Source organism: Brassica rapa, chromosome A06, assembly GCF_000309985.2.
Source record: "Brassica rapa cultivar Chiifu-401-42 chromosome A06, CAAS_Brap_v3.01, whole genome shotgun sequence".
Taxonomy (NCBI): Eukaryota; Viridiplantae; Streptophyta; class Magnoliopsida; order Brassicales; family Brassicaceae; genus Brassica; species Brassica rapa.
Window position 1 is genome coordinate 13,617,838 of NC_024800.2, and position 19,774 is coordinate 13,637,611.

At 37.0% G+C, this 19,774-nt stretch overlaps 3 protein-coding genes across 3 annotated transcripts; all 3 read left to right on the forward strand.

Annotated features, from left to right (window-relative positions):
- The first annotated feature begins 220 nt into the window (after window positions 1-220).
- Window positions 221-4,119, forward strand: LOC103848028 (probable pectinesterase/pectinesterase inhibitor 32). The gene is made up of 3 exons (XM_009125019.3): window positions 221-605; window positions 2,749-3,315; window positions 3,422-4,119. The coding sequence occupies exons 1-3, from the start codon at window positions 290-292 to the stop codon at window positions 4,117-4,119; spliced, it is 1,581 nt and encodes a 526-aa protein (XP_009123267.1). The 5' UTR covers window positions 221-289.
- Window positions 4,120-5,531: 1,412 nt separating this feature from the next.
- LOC103848027 lies at window positions 5,532-7,274 on the forward strand. Its single transcript, XM_033273470.1, has 7 exons — window positions 5,532-5,641; window positions 5,731-5,855; window positions 5,951-6,035; window positions 6,404-6,520; window positions 6,609-6,732; window positions 6,827-7,042; window positions 7,122-7,274. Exons 1-7 carry the CDS (start codon window positions 5,532-5,534, stop codon window positions 7,272-7,274), a joined length of 930 nt encoding a protein of 309 aa, XP_033129361.1.
- Window positions 7,275-16,886: 9,612 nt separating this feature from the next.
- On the forward strand, window positions 16,887-19,684 carry LOC103848088. Its single transcript, XM_033273471.1, has 5 exons — window positions 16,887-17,031; window positions 17,137-17,835; window positions 18,051-18,800; window positions 18,924-19,285; window positions 19,370-19,684. The coding sequence occupies exons 1-5, from the start codon at window positions 16,887-16,889 to the stop codon at window positions 19,682-19,684; spliced, it is 2,271 nt and encodes a 756-aa protein (XP_033129362.1).
- Window positions 19,685-19,774: the final 90 nt, after the last annotated feature.

The following is a 19,774-nucleotide window of genomic DNA, read 5'->3' on the forward strand; positions in this document are numbered from 1 at the left end:
CACTAAAGTGACTTCTCTTTTTAATGTATTTGGGGATATTGTATTTAGATACTCCATCTAATCTAGATGCTGTATGAAGTACAAAAACAAACTTGACCTTAATTCTTACTGGTGCTATAAATGCAAGGTAGGTCGTGGTCTCCTTTCTTGCCTAACCAAGTACCCTCTCTTTCTCCTTATTTCTTTCATAAATAAAACCATACATCACTCGCCTCTATTCCTCAATCTTTGAAATATATTTTAGAGCGTGAGAAACACAATTTGTTTCATCTTTGCGATTTCACCAGAGATGATAAAGTTAGGAGGACTGGTTTCATCGACCTTTTTCCTCTTACTGACCCTCTCTCTGTGTTCTGCCCAAAATGATGTTTTTTCTTCTACAGGGTATGTTCAAATTGAGTGCTTGAGAGTACCGCCGTTGGAATTTGCCGGAGCGGCAAAAACCGCCGTCGACTTAGTCAGGAAAGCCGGAGCTTTAGTGTCGAAATTCGACAAGAAATTTGGGAACTCACGAATGGGCCATGCCATTCTTGATTGCCTTGATCTTCTTGATTCTGCCTCTGAAGAGCTTTCTTGGATCATATCTGCCTCTCAAAACCCCAACGGTATCAAACTCTTACACCTTTTCTTTTTCTTCTCCATTTTTCCATGCATAATCGTTTTTTGAATAGTCGTCTCTAAAGTAATCGAAACCACTAACAATGTAAGCATGATTACCAACTTTAATTATAAAACAAGGTTAAAACTTTACCAAATAAACTACAGTTCACGCAAATCGTATATATAACTTTTGCAACCGAATTATTACTTACACGCATATATATAATTTGAAGGTAGTTTGCAACCGAATTATTACTTATAGCATATTAGTAGAACCCTGTTAAATTTTAGTGCGATTATGTACACTTTGGACAGCAATTGACAAAATAAAAAGAAAAAAACATCGGAGCGCAAAGCATGATCTGATGGAAAAAACGATAATTACCAAACATTATTTTAGTAAACTTCATTATTTTATTTCTTCACTTGCCTTATAACAACAACTTTATTATTTACTTTAATCTTACTTTTTTTTGTTATCTCTGAATCTGCGACAAAATAGAAAGTAGTAACCGACGGCAAAGAACATTATAGAAGTCTATTGTATCGAGCATCACTTAACACGTCGACCTATTTTTCTTTACGTTTTCTTGCGAAATTCTTTTACAAAAAGAAATAAATTTGATAATTTAAACTTTTCGTCTGCTGAATCGGATTCTCAAACCTTTTTCAAAAAGAAAAAGTGAGTTGGTATATAATATCGTCGGTGATTAATCTTCGACGTGGGAATAGAATATTTTGTTCACAACTTTTGCATTTTAAGCAAAAATAAAATAAAAATTTGCATCTGTGTGGATCTTGTATGTCATATGAATGTTGTAACCTCTGTAATTAATTAGAGTGTCGTTCTTTAAATATACTCCTTGCGTTCTGAAAAAATATATGTTTTAGAAATTTTTTTTTTAAAAAATACATTTTAAATGCTGTAATTAATAGTATTTGTAAAGTTCAAAAAATATAATTATATTTATTTAAATTATATCGATTAAAATTATAGAAAATAGTTAGTCACAAAAAATGTATTGGTAATGAAAGTTTTATATGTTTTAGTGTAAAAATTTCAAAACATACATCTAATTGAAAAATGAGGAATAGTTTATAAGCGCAATTCACATGATAAGTTGTCCGACACAATATATCAAAATTAGATCTACCGATAACAGATCAAAATTATATGGATGCAATGTTACCAGCTTGATTTGCAAAATTTTCATGAGTCTGTTTATATTGATGATAAAAGAACATCTAAATTAAGATTCTTTTTTGTTTTCATCACATATCGACTATAAATCAGCACCATATGATTGAATTTCAACCGTTTCGCGTTAGTTTCTCTTTCTTTGATTTTTTATCGGTTTTATGATTTATAAGCCCAAAACTTCAATTCTCTTTTTCTATTATCTATTTCTTCGATTTTGGTCAGATTTTTACTCACTTAAACTGGGGAATGCATCCATATGGTGGAAATATCTGCTGGTTAAGGGTATCTCTAACCCAACACTAATTTTTCTTTTAAAAAAGAGTGAAAGTAAATATAGAGTGAAAAATATTCTAATTATATTTCATTTCCACTCTATAATGGAATTTATTCTATAAATAGAATAATTTATTTTTTATTTATTTATTATTCTATTACGAAATGAAAAATAGAGTAGGGTTAAATCATTTACTTCATACTTAATTTCTTTTATTTTAAATGAAAAAATAGAGTTTTACATTAGAGATGTTCTTACTGCTAGATAGATACCCATTAATTATTGTGAACTGAAAAAAAAATCCATTAATGCTTTGTTTGAACTATTAATAATCTCAAATTATTCTCTGTTATAAGTCTAATACCTAGACACAAAACAATCTCTTATGCATCCTCATACGTTGATTTTATTTTGTTTTCTTTATTTTGTTTATCGGATGTCCACAAAGGAAGTAGACGTTACCTAAAAACAAACAACTTTAGTCTGTACGAACCAAAGTTCTAATGAAACGGCTAAATCATTCTCATAGGTTGCTTTAATGCTTTCTTTGTTTGTCGGATGTAGTGTGTACACAAAGGAATCGGACGTTCTTAAGAAAAAAATATATTATTTTGTGCGAACCATAATTCTAGTGACTGTATATCCAATACTTACATTTGACTGTCACTGTCAGGTAAAGACAATAGTACAGGAGATGTTGCTTCGGATCTAAGGACATGGATAAGCGCCGCCCTTTCTAACCAGGACACCTGTCTAGACGGCTTCGAGGGCACTAATGGAATTGTCAAAAAAGTTGTGGCCGGTGGTCTAAGCCAGGTCGGTAAAACCATCCAAAATCTACTAACAATGGTTCACTTTTCCTCCAAACCAAAATCTATGACCAATATAGCCCACAAGACAACCACCGCTCATAGTGGCTTCAGTAAGTTTCCCACTTGGGTTAGACCCGGTGATCGGAAGTTGCTACAGATTGATGGCTTATCAACGGCGGCCGATGCAGTTGTAGCAGCAGATGGGACAGGAAACTTTACAACAATAAGCGAAGCAGTGCTGGCCGCACCGGACTACAGTACAAAAAGATATGTGATACATGTGAAAAGAGGTATATATGTCGAGAATGTCGAGATTAAGAAGAAGAAATGGAACATTATGATGGTCGGGGATGGCATTGATGCCACCGTGATCACGGGTAACCGAAGTTTCATTGACGGTTGGACTACGTTCCGTTCTGCTACTTTTGGTGGGTGACATACTAAACCTTTTTATTCAACTTACTATTCTATTTTTGTTAACATTTTATTTATTACTAATGAATACTTCCATTTGGTAATAAAAACATTTGGCAGCTGTTAGCGGAAGAGGATTTCTCGCACGGGACATAACGTTTCAAAACACTGCAGGACCAGAGAAACATCAAGCGGTTGCAATCCGGTCAGACTCAGATCTCGGAGTTTTTTATCGATGTGCGATGAGAGGTTATCAAGACACTCTCTACGCCCACACAATGCGTCAATTCTTTAGAGAATGCATTATAACAGGCACTGTAGATTTCATCTTCGGCGACGCTACAGCTGTATTTCAAGACTGCCAAATCAAAGCAAAACAAGGCCTACCAAATCAGAAAAACAGCATCACGGCTCAAGGACGTAAGGATCCTAACCAGCCAACCGGATTCATGATCCAATTTTGTAACATAACAGCTGATACAGACCTACTTCCAAACTTAAATACCACTGCTACTTACCTGGGTCGGCCATGGAAACTATATTCTAGAACAGTGTTCATGCAAAACTACATGAGTGATGTGCTCAAGCCCGAAGGATGGCTCGAATGGAACGGCAATTTTGCGTTGGACACGTTGTACTATGCCGAATATATGAACAACGGACCGGGGGCTAGCATTGACCTTCGTGTTAAGTGGCCAGGGTACCATCTGTTGAATACTTCGGCAGACGCTATTAACTTTACGGTGGCACAGTTCATACAAGGAAACTTATGGTTGCCTGCAACTGGTATCAAATACACTGCTGGTCTAGCTTCGTAAATTAATCAAGTTGGATATAATCTTTCACATAGAGGTTTTTTGTTTTTTTTTTCCATTTTATTTAATACTGTTTCAGTAAAAGTTGAACTACATGTTCTGTAAGTCTAATATATATTTAAAGAGTAATGTTTATTTTTTCGCACTCGTAGATTTTATTGAACATAAGAGTAACATGACTGATTACAAAGATGCGGCGAGTTAAGCTAAACTCCCACACACACTTAAGCCAAAGAAAGAGAAACATTCCGTGGAGATATAAGCCGACATAATCAAAAGATTCTAAGTAACCAAACACCAATCAAATATCTTATTTATTAAAACAGAAGTCGCAACCTTGATTCATGTGTGGTTTTTTTTTAAATGGACCTATTTCTAGAATGTCATGGTACATTTAATCTCTAATCAAGGTTGTTATTATGCCTAACTAAATGACATCAATATGCCTAAAATTCCGTTAAAAAATAACCACTAAAATCTCGACTACTATTCCATTTTAGAAACAAGCATTAATGACAAACAAAATATCAAACGATTTTTTCAAAAAAAATTGCTTGAGGATTGCTACTTAGAATATTCTAAGAATACTATCAAACGTATTAGTTAGATTTCAGTAGTTGCTATTGCCCTTAACTAATCACGAAATCTTCTATATTATCCATAACAACTAATACAGAATATCCTAATTTTATTGCAACCATAAAAAAATATATCAGTATCCACAATATATGAACAATAACAACCGAATCATAAATCTCCACAATATATTATAGATTTCACAGAATATACTCTCTACAATACCCTAAAATTTTAACCATCTATAAAAACAAACGATAAAACTCATTCTTCGACGTCAACTAATTTTTCCTTCAGCCATGACTAAAAATAAGAATATCTCTTTGCTAAACGCCATCAAGCCCTACAAACAGGGATGATGCATCCAAGTGAAGTTGATTCATTCATGGAGACAGAAAACCAACTCTGGAGGAGATACTCTTGAGCTGATCTTCGCAGATGAATTTGTGAGATACATTTATATTTATTTGTCAATATCATTTTCTCATATGAGTGTACTAATCTGTGTATATATTTACGTTTCAGGGTGCAAAAATCCTCTGTTCGTGTAAGATGAATTACATTCAACGTACTCAACGCAAGTTGAGGCTTGGTGAATGGCGACTGATAGAGACGTTCTCTGTCTCTCAAGCAGGGGGACAGTATCGGCCAACAAACCATACCTACAAGATGTCTATCATTGAGGACACTTCGATATCACCGAGTTCTTATGAGTGTGATGATAACTAAATTCTCCAGCTTTGAATAGATTGGAAATGGAACCCTCAAGACTTCTTTCCTAATTGGTTAGTGTATGAAAATCTATTTTAACTGTAACTACTGAAATACTAATATGAAACATGCATATTTCAGATGTCATTGGTCAAGTGATCAGTCTTCGTGACGTCCAAAGTGTCCAGGTATCTGGGAAAGATAAGAAGAGAGTTGAATTCCGCTTGCTTGAAACCAAGTATGTGAATCTTATCTATTCGTTATTTTCAATCTTTTATATCTTATATATTTTCTTTGTAACTCTATATTATAGACTTTAAATTTCAGTGGTCAAAGCATGGCTTGTTGTTTGTGGGGCAAGTATGCAGAACAGCTTGAAGAGCATCTACAAAAGTCAAATTATCCTAATATGGTGTGCTTGATTCGATTTGCGAAAATTGGTTTTTACAAAGGTTAGAAGAAACTTAACGAATTAGTACCTATGCTATTCAAGTGTATTGATTTATATTTATAGGAGAAATTATTTAAATTTACTTATGTTTTATAGGAGATGTGAAAGTAACCAATGCATTTGATGCATCTCTTATCCAATTCAATCCTGAGTTTCCCGAAACTCTTGCTTTAAAGCTGAGGTAAAATTCATAAATACTATATTAGGATCATTTTCATAGCCATTATACTTTTTTGTTTAATTTGTTGGTCCTTTTATATTTTTCATATGAGTATGCTCTTGCTCTTACTGATACAAAGAAAGAAAAGCATCTGACAAAGGACCACACTGTTCATTGGAATAATGTGAAAATCAAATCTATCTCCGAAATCATGATGGCACCTGTGGTTTTGTTCTTGAATCCTAGCGCATTTTATTTACCATCATATATATGTTTTGAAATCTGACAACTATCTTTACTTTGCGCTTTTAGGAGGAGGGTTGCAAGATTATCTGCTTAATCGAATGTATGGATACATATTGGAGCTGGTTTTACTTTGGCCATAACAGTTGTAAGAGCAAAGCCTTAATACTCAAATCTAAGGAAGGTGGAATTTTGTTTTCAAATGAGAAGCCATTGTTCTGGTGCACATCTTGTCATGCTACGGTCACGAGTGTAGCACCAAAGTGAGTTTAACCTGGTTTTTAACGTACTCCATTATGTTTTAAATATAATTGTTAATTCAGCCGAACTATTTATGATCTTCCTGATCAGGTACAAACTGCATATGTTTGTCAAAGATGACACAAGTACTTGCAAACTGATGATGCTTGATTCTGTTCGTAAACTCATTGTCGGATGTGAAGCTGAAGAACTTTGGGATGGCTCCTATGATGAAGTTACTATCTATTTGTTTTTTTTTGTTGGTTTAACTATGATGGTTTTATTGAGTCACAAAAGTTTTATTTTTATATTATTCTTTGAGTATGCAGATTGAAGATCCGACATATTTGCCTCAACCTATTCGAGATTTAGTTGGTAAATCTCTGTGTTTTGGTGTCACTCTTAGTTCTGAAAATGTTGCAAATGGATCAGATGTCTTTCTGGTTTCACAAGTTTGTTCTGGGGATAAGATTCTTCAGATCGAGTCAAATTCAGACCCCATGACTCATGTTATGGATGGTTCATCAATCACGTCTGGTGGAGAGGTAAAAAATTAAAAACTATGAGTGTTTATAGTTTGATTAGTGTTATTCATTTTATGTTGTTTGTGGATTTTATAATAAGGTTTATGTGTCGGAAAAGAACAGTCAGAATTCATCTGAAGGAACCTCAACCCCATTCTCAAAGCACAAAGAAAAAGATCAACTTGATCAGAATTCGACTTCAAAGAAAATTTGTTCCAAGTCTGTCAAGATGGAGAAAATTAAAGATGATTAGCTGGAAGTAGAAGGTGTCAGGCGATGGGGGTGATTTCTTTCTTGCTTATTTTTTTGCTTTTGGCTTTTTTAAGAGTTGTGGTGTTTTAATAATGTCTGTTGTTTCTTGAAACAGACAATTTGATCTCTTTATTAAACTTAATAATTATGCGTTTTGGTTTTCCTAATTAAATTTTCTAATTTCCTTAGTGATTGACGATAACGAATCTATACTACCTTAAACCGTGAAAACAATGATCCTGGTTTTCATATAAATTATGTTTCTTACCTAACCAAACCACTTAAATATTCTATCAAGCGATAAATGGTTTAAGGAACTGACCCAAGTATAAGATAACCAAAAGGAAGTCAAATGGCTTAATTTGGCGGGAGTGTTTGATATATTTCATTGTTGTGAAGATCATTACTGAAACAAAGAAAAAAGATTAAATTAGTAACTGATGAAATGTTTAATCTACTATTTACATAAATCCAAATATATTCATTAGTTTCATACCACATACTTTTTCACAAAATCTAATAATATCCCGACATAAGAAAACTATTATAAAATATAGATAGTTAATAAGAGACAAATTTCGGATATGAATATGTTTATTTACATTTTTAAGTCATAATCTTCCATTTCTAACAAGAATTTATAGATTGTAGCAACTAAATATTTTACCATCCTTTTACAGGAAAATAACTCTAAAACACTCCATTTCGTTTCTCATATGCTAGATTTTCTTAAACCTTTTCTGTATCACCGTGTTTGGTTTTCATTGAACAAGGAGCAGAGATATTTTAGACTACTTCGAAACCTGAACAGGTCAATTTTATTTCCACATGAACAGTATAATATATATCGAATTGGTGTTCAACTAATACCATTGCAGGCACAATGACACGTAAACCAAGTGCTCCCCCTTTGGTGAATTCAACCAAACGAACAGATAGGAAAGCAAGACGAAAACAGAATGATGGCAATTTTGTTCATGTTCAAACCAAACTTGGTAGAAAAAGTGCAATCATTTTGGATTTTCCCTTTACCTTATGTTTTCAAGAGATTATACGAAGGTGTTGGATACATTCCAAGTCGTGCTGTTCCAAGTCCTGCAAATCAAGGAAACTTGATCACTCCATGTACACCGACTAACAGCAGCAAGTGCTATAAAAGTATGTTTGAAAATTACGAAATGAACTTCTGATCAGGTTCTCCTTATGCATTGTTCATTGAGTTCTAAGAAAATTAAATTTTAAAATCATAGGTATGGATTGTGGGACTGGCCAAACTTCAACCGCAGGTGAACAGAGCATGTGAGTTAAAAAAAATATTTACTGATTAGTGTAAACTATAAGTGAAGATTGTGACTTACTATCTATTTGATTTTGCTTTTTTTACTAGATAAATCTGGTGTCAGAAAGAGACCACGGACTGACTTCCAATTCCCTACTAATATATCCAATTTTCTGGATCGTCTGGAGGAAGATTTATTACCTGATACATTTCAATGTGAAATGATTGGTGATACAAGTGAAGAGGATGCGAATCCATCAGCTTATGATTCTGACTATGCAGGTTATAGTTTATCTTACTTCGTCTATCTAAAGCACATCCATCCATGAATGTTTATGTATGGTTACTAACGTTACTATGTTTCAAATGGATGTAGATAGATTTGATGAAAATTTTCAAGCAGATTTAGACTGTAGTTCTAAAGAAAACACAGATTCCGATTCAGATCCAGAAATAGAAGTACTTGACTCAACTGTCACTACGCAGCCAGATAACACACTTAACAGGGGAAGAATTAAATCTCTGGCGTCCCTTTTCGAGGAAGCATTTAGTGCAACAGAAAAGCCAGCTAAAAAGTCTCTACCTAAAGAAGATGGTAATAAACCTTTAAACCACTAAACTAATATGTACAATTATAATATCGTTCTTGTACTGATTATTTGTTATCATTTACACCTTATCTAGATGAAGGGATGCTACTTACACATGTATTTACTGTGGAGCTATTATGTGGTTTGGTGAACGCTTAAATAGGCGTCTGAAAACTCGGAATCCTAAGTTTGCTCTCTGTTGTATGCAAGGACAAATGCAGTTACCATTACTAAAAGAACCACCAGAATTCCTAATGAATTTGCTGAATGGTGATGATAAATTAAGCAAGCATTTTCAGAGAAACACTAGGGCTTATAACATGGTGTTCTCATTCACTTCACTTGGTGGAAAGGTTGATAAATCTGTTCGAAAGGGAAAATCGATGTCGAAGATCGAGGATCTGGAGAGAAAAACACAAGATCGATATGAAGAATTACAGTTGAAGATGGATTTAAACTTTACGAAGTTGTGTGAGCTGATTGTGAAGAAGGACTCGAAGGCTGTGGAGGTATCGGAGCCAAGTCCACCACCGTATCGGCATCCTAACCATCAGGTACATCATCTAAACTTGGAACCTGGCCGTAGTTCTAGGTCATAGGAAGTTGTAGATCGGAATCCGATTACGAAAAAGAGGGATGGTCTACTTAAACGTGTGGAACTTCCACCGTTTTCTGGTGATGATGAGTATGGTTGGTTTGCTTTAGCTGAGAGGTATTTTCGTATTGGGGGTTATGATGACAGAAGAAAGTTGGAAATGGTTTCAGTGATTCTTGCCGGTGATGTGTTGAGTTGGTTCAACACTGAAGCGCATAGAAGTAATTTTCAGAGTTGGATTGATTTCAAGGAGAGATTGATAGCTCATTTTAGTCGAGAGAAGCTATGTGATCCGAGTCAACCTTTCTTTGCAGTGACGCAAACAGGAACAGTGGCTCAGTATATTCATTTGTTTGAAGATCTTTCAACACAGGCTACAGGGCTGACAGACTCTCAACGTGAAGGAATCTTTATGAACGGATTGAAGCCAGCTATGCGTGAAGTGGTCAATATGAGTAAACCTGTGGATCTTCCGGAGATGATTGCCACTGAGTATCAAATGGAGGAGAGCTCATTATATAAGATGGTTTGTCGAGAGAAAAATCAAGAAGGGAGGTCAGGCTCGAGACCGTTAGTTACTAAACCATATGTTGCTCCGACTACTACTATGGAGTGGCAACAAAAAAAACCACTTAAAGGCGGAAATAGTCAAGAGAAACCGGTAGGAAACAAAGCTCCAAGACCACAGCTACGATTGACGGAGAATTAAATTGCAGAAAAGAAGAGGTTGGGATTGTGTTTTACTTGTGATGAGAAGTGGTCTTGTCAACACTGGTGCCCCAATAAATACTTGCAAGTGTTAATAGTGGTCAACGGTATTGAGATTGAGATAATGGATCAATCTTTGGTAGAGGTAGATGAAGAAATAAAGACGGAAGAGTCCGCATTGATGGCATTGTCCTTTAATTCTTTCATGGGGATTTCGTCAGCAACCACAACAAAAGTGATGGGCTCCATTCACAAGAATAAGGTAGTGGTGATGTTGGATCGTGGCGCAACCCACAATTTTATCTCACCAACAGCAGTAGAGAAGTACAAGCTGCTAGCACACCAGAATCCAAATTTAAATGTCTTGTTGGGCACCGGCGTTTCAGTTCAAGGCATGAGGGTTTGTAGAAATGTGCCAATGGCGCTATCAACAATGACATTTAGTGCAGATTTCATTGTTTTGGAGCTTGGGAATGTTGAGATAATCTTGGGAGTGCAGTGGTCGCGAACGCTGGGAACGACGATGGTAGATTGGGAAAAAAATGAATGGTTTTTCTGTTATAAAGGAAAGCCGGTTACTATTACTGGTGATCCGCAATTGCATCGTGTCAATGTTTCTGTTGAAACATTGACAGCGGGAGTTCAGAATCAGAATAAGGGACAGAGATAGCATTGAGGAATGTGGAGAAAAGAAGTGCAGAGATAGAAGTGATTCCTCAACTAATGGCAGAGGAATTATTGAAGTTTGAAGCAGTATTTCAGAAACCAAAGGGCTTCTTTTATGTGTGATTTTTTTATGTGTTTGCTGGTTCTTGTATTCATGACTGCTTGTATGTGTGATTTTTTTTTTAATTTGGACCATCGTATAGAAATTTTATTAAATGTATTATATTAAGACTAATAATATATAGAATTTTAATCCGACTTTAATCATAATATATTTTGATATCTTTTCATTTTAAATATAAATATATTTGTTTTTTTTAACGAATATGTTTAAGAAGATTATAACAAGATCTTAATTTAAAAAAATATATATTTAAATATTTCCATGAACTTTGAAATTAGTTTTGAAATATTATCAAAGATTAATATATTCAGATATCGTTTATAATTAAAAATTATATCCTATTTTTATCTATTAATTATATAATCATAATTAATTATATCAAAAGAAAATTATTATTTGGAGCTAAATATGATAAAATTGTATTAAATTGATAAATTTATATATTTTAGTTTCATAAGTATCAAATATTTATGTTCAAAAATTAAAATATAATATGTTGGCAAGACGGGTTAAAATTAACAAACTATATTATACATGTATAAAATTTTACATGTATTTAATTAAAGCTAATAATATAAAATCTTTGTAACTACTATATTCATGATATCTTTTTATATTAAATATAAATATATATTTATATATTATATTTTAACAATTCTAATAAATATGTTGAAAAATATTTTAACAGTATCTTAATTTTCAAAAAGTTTATGTAAATATTTTCACTAATTCTAATAAAGCTATATTATTTTTATCTAATTTATAATCATAATATTAAAATAAAATTATCATATTGAACTAATATGATAAAAGTATGTTAAATTGATAAATTTATAAATTTTATTTTCATAAATAGAAACTATTTATGTTGAAAATATAAAATGTGTCTAATAATTGACATATCTTAACTTTTGAAGGACAGGTCAGAATTTAGCATAAATTAAATATAAAATAATTTTCAAATATTTTTTCTCTTGAATATATTAATTTTTTTAATAACTAAATACAACTATAAGATGATAAATATATAATAAGAAGTGACAAATATGATTTTAAACAATTTATTAATTATAACATGTAAATTATAAAATTATTGTATTTGAAATAGTTACATAAATATTTAAATATATGATTAACGCTAAAATATATACCACTAAGGATCAATTTAGATGGAACAGTGAAGCTCACGAAGCGTTTGGTACATTGAAGAATGCGATGGTGACAGCTCTAGTGTTGGCTCTTCCAGACTTTAATAAGCAGTTCGTTGTGGAGTCTGACGCTTCTGGTTACAGATTAGGAGTTGTTTTAATGCAAGACCGTCATCCTATCGCATATTTCAGTCATGCTTTGTCACCTAGAGAGCAACTGAAACCCATCTATGAAAGGGAACTGATGGTGATTGTCTTATCAATTTAGAAATGGCGCCATTATCTGTTGGGAAGAAGATTTGTGGTAAGAACGGATCAACAAAGCTTGAAGTATCTGTTGGAACAAAGAGAGATCACTTTGGATTATTAGAGATGGTTGACAGAATTTTCGGGGTATGAGTTCGACATTGAGTATAAGCTGGGCAGTGAAAACAGAGTTGCTGATGGTTTATCTAGAATTGATCATGCCGCGGTAGCAGAGAGTGGTTTGACATTGATGGCTTTAACGATGCCGGTAACATTGCAGTTACAGGATCTATATCGAGAGGTCGAGGAAGATACGGAGATACAGGCAGTAATTCGTAAAGTGAGAGTGGGAGAAGCGGTTAAGACAGGGTTTACAATGGTAAATTGGAAGCTGTTCTATAAGCAGAGGATGGTTATTCTGTGTGACTCTACTCAAAATTCCTTTAATCTTGCAAGAATGTCATGATTCTGTTATGGGAGGTCATGCTGGAGTGTTGAGGACGTTGCAAAGGTTAAGTCGATATTTTATTGGACTAAGGTGCGAAAGAGAGTTCAAGAATATGTTTCAGCTTGTTCTGTGTGTCAAACGCATAAGTATTCAACGCTCTCTCCGGCGGGGCTACTGCAACATATTGAGTTGCCGGTTCGTATATGGGAGGATATAGCTATGGATTTCGTTGAGGGCTTACCGGTTTCTCAGGGTGTCAATGTGATTCTGGTGGTTGTTGATCGATTGAGCAAGTACAGTCATTTCATTACCTTGAAACATCCTTTTACTGCCGTTGACGTTGCACAGAAGTTTGTTAAAGAGATAGTCAGACTTCATGGTTTTCCGAAGTCAATCATTTCTGACAGAAACAAGATTTTCTTGAGTAATTTCTGGAAGGAGTGTTTTCGAGCTTCAGGTACTAGATTGCGGTTCAGCACTGCTTTCCATCCACAGTCAGACGGTCAAACAGAAGTCTTAAATTGTTGTTTGGAGACCTATATGCGCTGTTTCGCATCTACTGATCCTAAAACATGGTCGAAGTTTCTTTCATGGGCTGAGCTATGGTACAACACTGCTTATCATACTGCTCTCAGATGTACTCCATTCAAGCTGGTATATGGTCATGATCCTCAGACTTTGATGGCTTACAAGGAAGGCGCAACACATAATTTTGAACTGGAGACAATGCTACAGGAGCATGATTTGGTCTTAACGTTGATCAAACAAAATTTGTTGCATGCTCAGTCTTTGATGAAGAACAATGCGGACAAGCATTGTAGAAACCCTTAAAAAAAGAGATTGGTCGAGTATCTTTTGGGTGGTCGAGTCGCGGACGATCAGATTGTTCTTGTCTGAACCATGAGCCAAATATGCCACTAGACAATGGTCAGACAATTTAGTAGATTGATTCAAATGACGTTTGAAGCAAGACACTTTTGGAAGCACAACAGGAAGACCGGAAATTGGGCGAAAAACCCCAGGTATTACGAATTTTTTTGAAGAAGCCGGAAGCTCGGGAAATATTTTTCCTCAAAATCAATGTCCAAGTGGGGTTTATTAAAAATACTCAGGCAATCAGAACGGGCGTAGAAAACTATTTGGGATTGATCGCGGGACAAAAATTCACCAGAAAGGCCAAAATCGGCCGAATTGACCGAGAAGCTCTAAGTGTCTTGATGTGTGTTCAGGACATGGTGGCAAGCTCCTGGCAGTGTGTGTGTCAAGGAAAGCAGGAGGTGCTACAGTACATGAAACCTGTACATGCAAGTAGACATGTGGAGCACGAGGTGGATCGGCCAAGCACGAGGTGTTGCAATGCATGCGACCGGGTCATGCCGCCAGACATGTGGAGGACGTGATGTCTCGTTGCATGGAGCCAGGCCATGCATTCAGACAGGTGGAGGGCGTGGTGTCATCCTGCATGAGAATAAGACATGCAGCCAGCCATGTGGAGCACGAGGTGTCGCCGCGCATGCGTCCGGAGCCATGCGAAGCGACACACGGGCTGCCACACGGCTTGTTCCTGATCGGTTGTTCTTTCCTATAAATAGCCCACGACCCCCTCTCATTTGAACACGTTCAGAACACTTCAAAATCAGTTCAAAGCGTGAGAGAGAGAGCAAAGAAAGAAAGATCGAGTTTCGATAGTTTTCGGGCGATTTAAGCAGTTTTCAAGAACAGTTACTCTGCCGATATTGAGTCAGCACCTGGAGAAAGTTCTGCTCAAGTGAAGAGAGATCAGTTCTAGTGGAGACCAGTTCAAGACCAGGCTGGACGTGGGTCTACTTGAGAAGGTCAGGAAGGGTTCAGATCGCAGAAGTCAAGTTTGGGGTCAAGGCCACGGTCAACCAATAACTGTGAGTTATGATCAATTATTGCTGAGTTGTTTTTAAGCAGGTTCCCGTTACTTGGAAGTTGGATCATGGCAGGAGGCCAGGTCTAACTGAGTAACGGTTTGATTAGTTAATAGTTGAGATTATGTTGATTGAGTTGATAGCATGCTTGTTATTGCTTGAGAACCGTAGTAGCATGCTAATGGTTAGGTTGATTGGTTAGTTAGCGAATGCTGAATGCTTAGATGATATCGCTAAGTTGTGGATAGTTAGGTATTCTGGAATTAGTCTTTATGCTAGATTCTGGAATATGGTTGATTGTCTTGTGATTATTACTTGAAACCTTGGTTATATTACCGGGTTTAGTATTGGTTATATTTTGGTCGTCAGCATTTGTGTAACCCACAATGCTAGGCATATTTGGGGTGAGTTAGTGTTCCTTCAGACCTCGTACACAGCGGGTTCAAGGAAACCCCTTATTCGCTGGATCGGGAAGACTCAGACGAACGGGTTCATGTCCTATGGATGAGTATTACACGACGGTGTAATGTGGCAGTGACCCGAAGGACTGTGGGCTGTCGCGCAGTGACCTGAAGGACTGTGGGCCGCAGTCGGTTGAAAGTTCCTTCTTCCGGCCTTTGTGGTAGGGAGATAGGATATTGCCGATAGTGAAGGAGGAACCTAACGTCACCGGGGCCTGAGTTTGTTATATATATTATATTGTGTTTTGGATTATTAAACCCTCGTTTACTAGAGGCATATCCATCCTGGTCGAGCATCGCAGAGTGACCTCTCAGAACGACCTACCGAGGTCGCTCCCAGCCAGAGCGACCAGCCAGAGCGACTAGCTCAAGTCACACCCAGCAGAGCGACCAGCCAGAGCGACCAGCTCAAGTCACTCGCATTTTGACGGGTCGAGACACAAAGAAACGCGTCGGGAGTGACCTCCTGGAGCGACTATGCTAGGTCACTCCACGTGTTTTGCTTGGACGATTTTTATGTTATTTCAGGGGCCTTTTGGTCATTTGTTTTGATGTTTTTACACTTTCTAAACCTAAGTTAAGTACTTTTGTAAGCCATTGGAGGCAAGATAATCTCTTTTCTAGAGAGAAGAACTAATAAAAACTTCTTTTGATTCAGATTTCATTGCTTTCATCTTGTGTTCTTGTTGATTTCTTATCTATTTCTCTACATGATTAATCTGAAATCCAATATGGGTTTAAGATGAATCATGGAGATTAGTGAGTAATCACCTTTTGAATTCATGGGTTAGGGAGATTAAGGGTGATTAGGTTAGTTCTAGGATGTTTTAGTGTAGATCATTCTTGTTCCTTGCTAGTAGAGTATTCATAATGCATCTTCTGAGTTGGCCACTCAAAAGTTGATCAATAGACATTTCCCACCCAAAAGGTGTTTGATGAAATGCCTGAGACAACTCTCCTAGGCTTTTAGTATACTTTGCCAAAGACATTTGTTGTTAAAGATGCTAAGATAGCTAATAGACTTGTTAGTAATGATTGCTTTCATATTATTCAACCAAAGACATTTGATGTTTGAGATATGTTAGCAAATGAGCATTCATCTAGACACAGAGCTTGCTTAGAATTGTGTCTAGGATTAAGGTTGATAGTTTGATTGATCATTTGCCATCCTTAGTTCGATACTTGATCACCCAAGGTCTAATCCCTATGCCCATGAGTTCTCTTTTCCCTTAGTCAAGAAAGTATCATTCTGTTATTGCTTTCTAGTATTAGTAGTAGTTTAAACCCATCTAAATCATTGGTTGCACTTAGATTAAGTGAGTACTTGCATTCTCGGTGCTTTGATATCCCTCAGAACTGGTTCGACAATCTTTTATACTACATCATTTGTCTTAGGAGCCTTGAAAACTCCTAACATCATCAACCCCCTGAAGTTTCCAAGCTATTATATACCATGAAGAACATTGGATCCTACAAGTTCAAAGGAGGATCCGATCCGATTGAGGCAGACAAGTGGATGACCATGATGAATAAGAATTTTGAAGCCATGGAGTGCCCGGATGAGTACAAGAAGAAGATCGATGTGTACTACTTGGAAGGTGATGCCACAGGATGGTAGGACAGCATAGACAGGCAGCGTGGACACACCATCACATCATGGGAGTCGTTCAAGAGGGGGTTTGAGAGGATATACTTTCCTCCAGAAGCGAAGCATCGGTTAGAGCGCCAGTTCATGAACCTTGTTCAAGGAGATATGCCTTTAAGGAGTTATGAGTCGGAGTTCACAAGGTTGAGGCGACATGTTTTTGATGGCCGTGAAGATGAAGCAACTATGATCTGTAACTTTATGTACGGATTGAAACCGGAGCTTGGAAGTCGTTTAGCTGGAAGCAACTTTAGCAGCTTATCGGATCTGGTGGAAAAGGCTGTTAATGTTGAGACTGTATTGGAGGCTGAAGGGAAAACCATACCGCATTCTGGTGGACATACCAAGTTTAGCCAAGGAGAAATACCGAATTTCAACAAGGGTCCAAGGTCTAAGAAAGGCAAAGGGCAAAGATTCGGAGGCCAAACCAATTATCGCAGTAACACTGGAGTGTGTTACATATGTGATCAACCGGGACACATTTCTAAGGTTTGTCCCAACAGACAACGGAGTAACCAGCAAGGTTCTCCTTCGCTGAGGATGGAAGATGTTACTTGTTTCTTCTGTGGAAGGAATGGTCATTATGCATCGTCATGTCCAAACAAGCCAATCCCTGCAACCCCTCTCGCGATCCGAGCTCCTCCTAACCGTCCAGCCATTGAGCCAGCACCAAAGAAGCAAAACCTAGGAGGTAGAGTTTATGCCTTAGGTGTAGAAAACCCAGACAATGTAGGACCGTCAAGCGGTCCCATCACAGGTATTGGGTGCTTAACATCCTCTTTTATTGAATGGAATTTAGTTGTTATATTGAATGGAATTTAGTTGTTGGAATCTAGTTAGTCTTTTGGCTAGGTATAGATTGCCTGATCGCTAGGTTACACGTTTAGAAATATTTCAATTATGAATGATGGTTGTGCAGATTTTGATTAGTATTTTATGTTTGAGATATTGTTGATTGAGTTACTATGGCAGGAACCATACATGTTTCTGGTAAACCCACACATGTATTGTTCGACTCGGGGGCAACACATAGTTTTGCGACCCCTATAGTAGCTGCCCAGTTTTGGGATTGTTTTGTGGTTGACAGGGTAAATGTGGCCGTCTTGACCCCCCGCATACCAAACCCTTCAAGCAAATCAGTGTATCAAGAATGTTACATTGGTCATTCAAGGCAAAGAGTTTGTGGCAGATCTGTTAGTTGTGCCGTTGAAAGGGTACGAAGTAATCCTTGGAATGGACTGGTTATCGAGCTATGGAGTTCAAATCGACTGTGGAAAGGGAAGGCTGTTGTTGGCAGAGGTAAACGACCAGAGATGGTATACTATGGAATCAGTCCTAGTATGACCGTGTCGCTGGTAGCAGCAATAAGGGTACAAGATTTGTTTCAAGATGAGGAAGTGTATTTGGTAACTTTATCGGTTAGTGGAGGAGCCACTAGTGATGAAGTTAAGGTCGAAGAAATTGAAGTGGTCCAGGAGTTTGAGGATGTATTTGCGCCACTAAAGGAATTACCTCCACCTCGGAGTAATCCTTTTACCATTATTTTGGAGCCTGAAGGAAAACCTATAGCTAGGGCACCATATCGGATGGCACATGCGGAGTTGGCTGAACTAAAGAAGCAATTGGAAGATCTATTGGAAAAAGGATTCATCCGGTCGAGCTCTTCACCTTGGGGAGCTCCTGTGTTATTTGTGAAGAAGAAGGAGGGAAGCATGAGGTTGTGTATCGATTATCGGGGCATCAACAACATCACGATAAAAGACAAGTATCCTCTTCCGAGGATATACGAGTTGTTAGACCAACTAAAGGGAGCTAGTTGGTTTTCGAAGATTGATTTGGCATCAGGGTATCACCAAATTCCTATTGCCAAGTCAGATATTATGAAGACGGCGTTTCGGACGAAATATGGGCAGTATGAGTTTGTAGTTATGCCCTTTGGTCTCACAAACGCACCTGCGACTTTCATGCGCTTGATGAATGAAGTGTTTCACGACTACTTTGATAAGTTTGTGATCATTTTCATTGACGACATCCTGGTGTATTCGAGAAGTAAGGAGGAGCACAACGAGCATTTAAGACTGGTTATGAAGAGGTTACGGAATCAGAAGCTATTTATCAAGTTCAGCAAGTGCTCGTTTTGGAAGAGAGAGATAGGATTTCTGGGTCACATAGTATCAGGAGAGGGCGTGGCTGCTGATCCAGAAAAGGTCCAAGCCATACGAGAATGACCTCGACCTACCACTGTGACAGAAGTGAGAAGTTTTCTCAGACTTGCGGGCTATTATCGGAAGTTTGTTAAGGACAACTCCTCCATTGCAAAGCCTTTAACTAAACTTACCAGTAAAGGAGTTCCTTTTTTATGGGTGGAAGAAACCGAGAAGGCATTCAAGAAGTTGAAGGAAGCTCTCACGACCGCACTTGTGTTAGCTTTGCCCGAGCAAGGTAAACCTTACACGGTTTACACGGATGCTTCACGGGTTGGGTTAGGTTGTGTTCTTATGCAAGATGGGCGAGTCATCGCGTATGCCTCACGAAAACTACAAAAGCATGAGGACAACTACAGTACACATGACTTGGAGTTAACGGCCGTGGTGTTCGCTTTGTGAATTTGGAGATCTTACTCGTATGGAGAAGAAGTGGAGGTATACACGGACCATCAAAGTCTTAAATACCTCTTCACTCAGCCAGATCTCAAC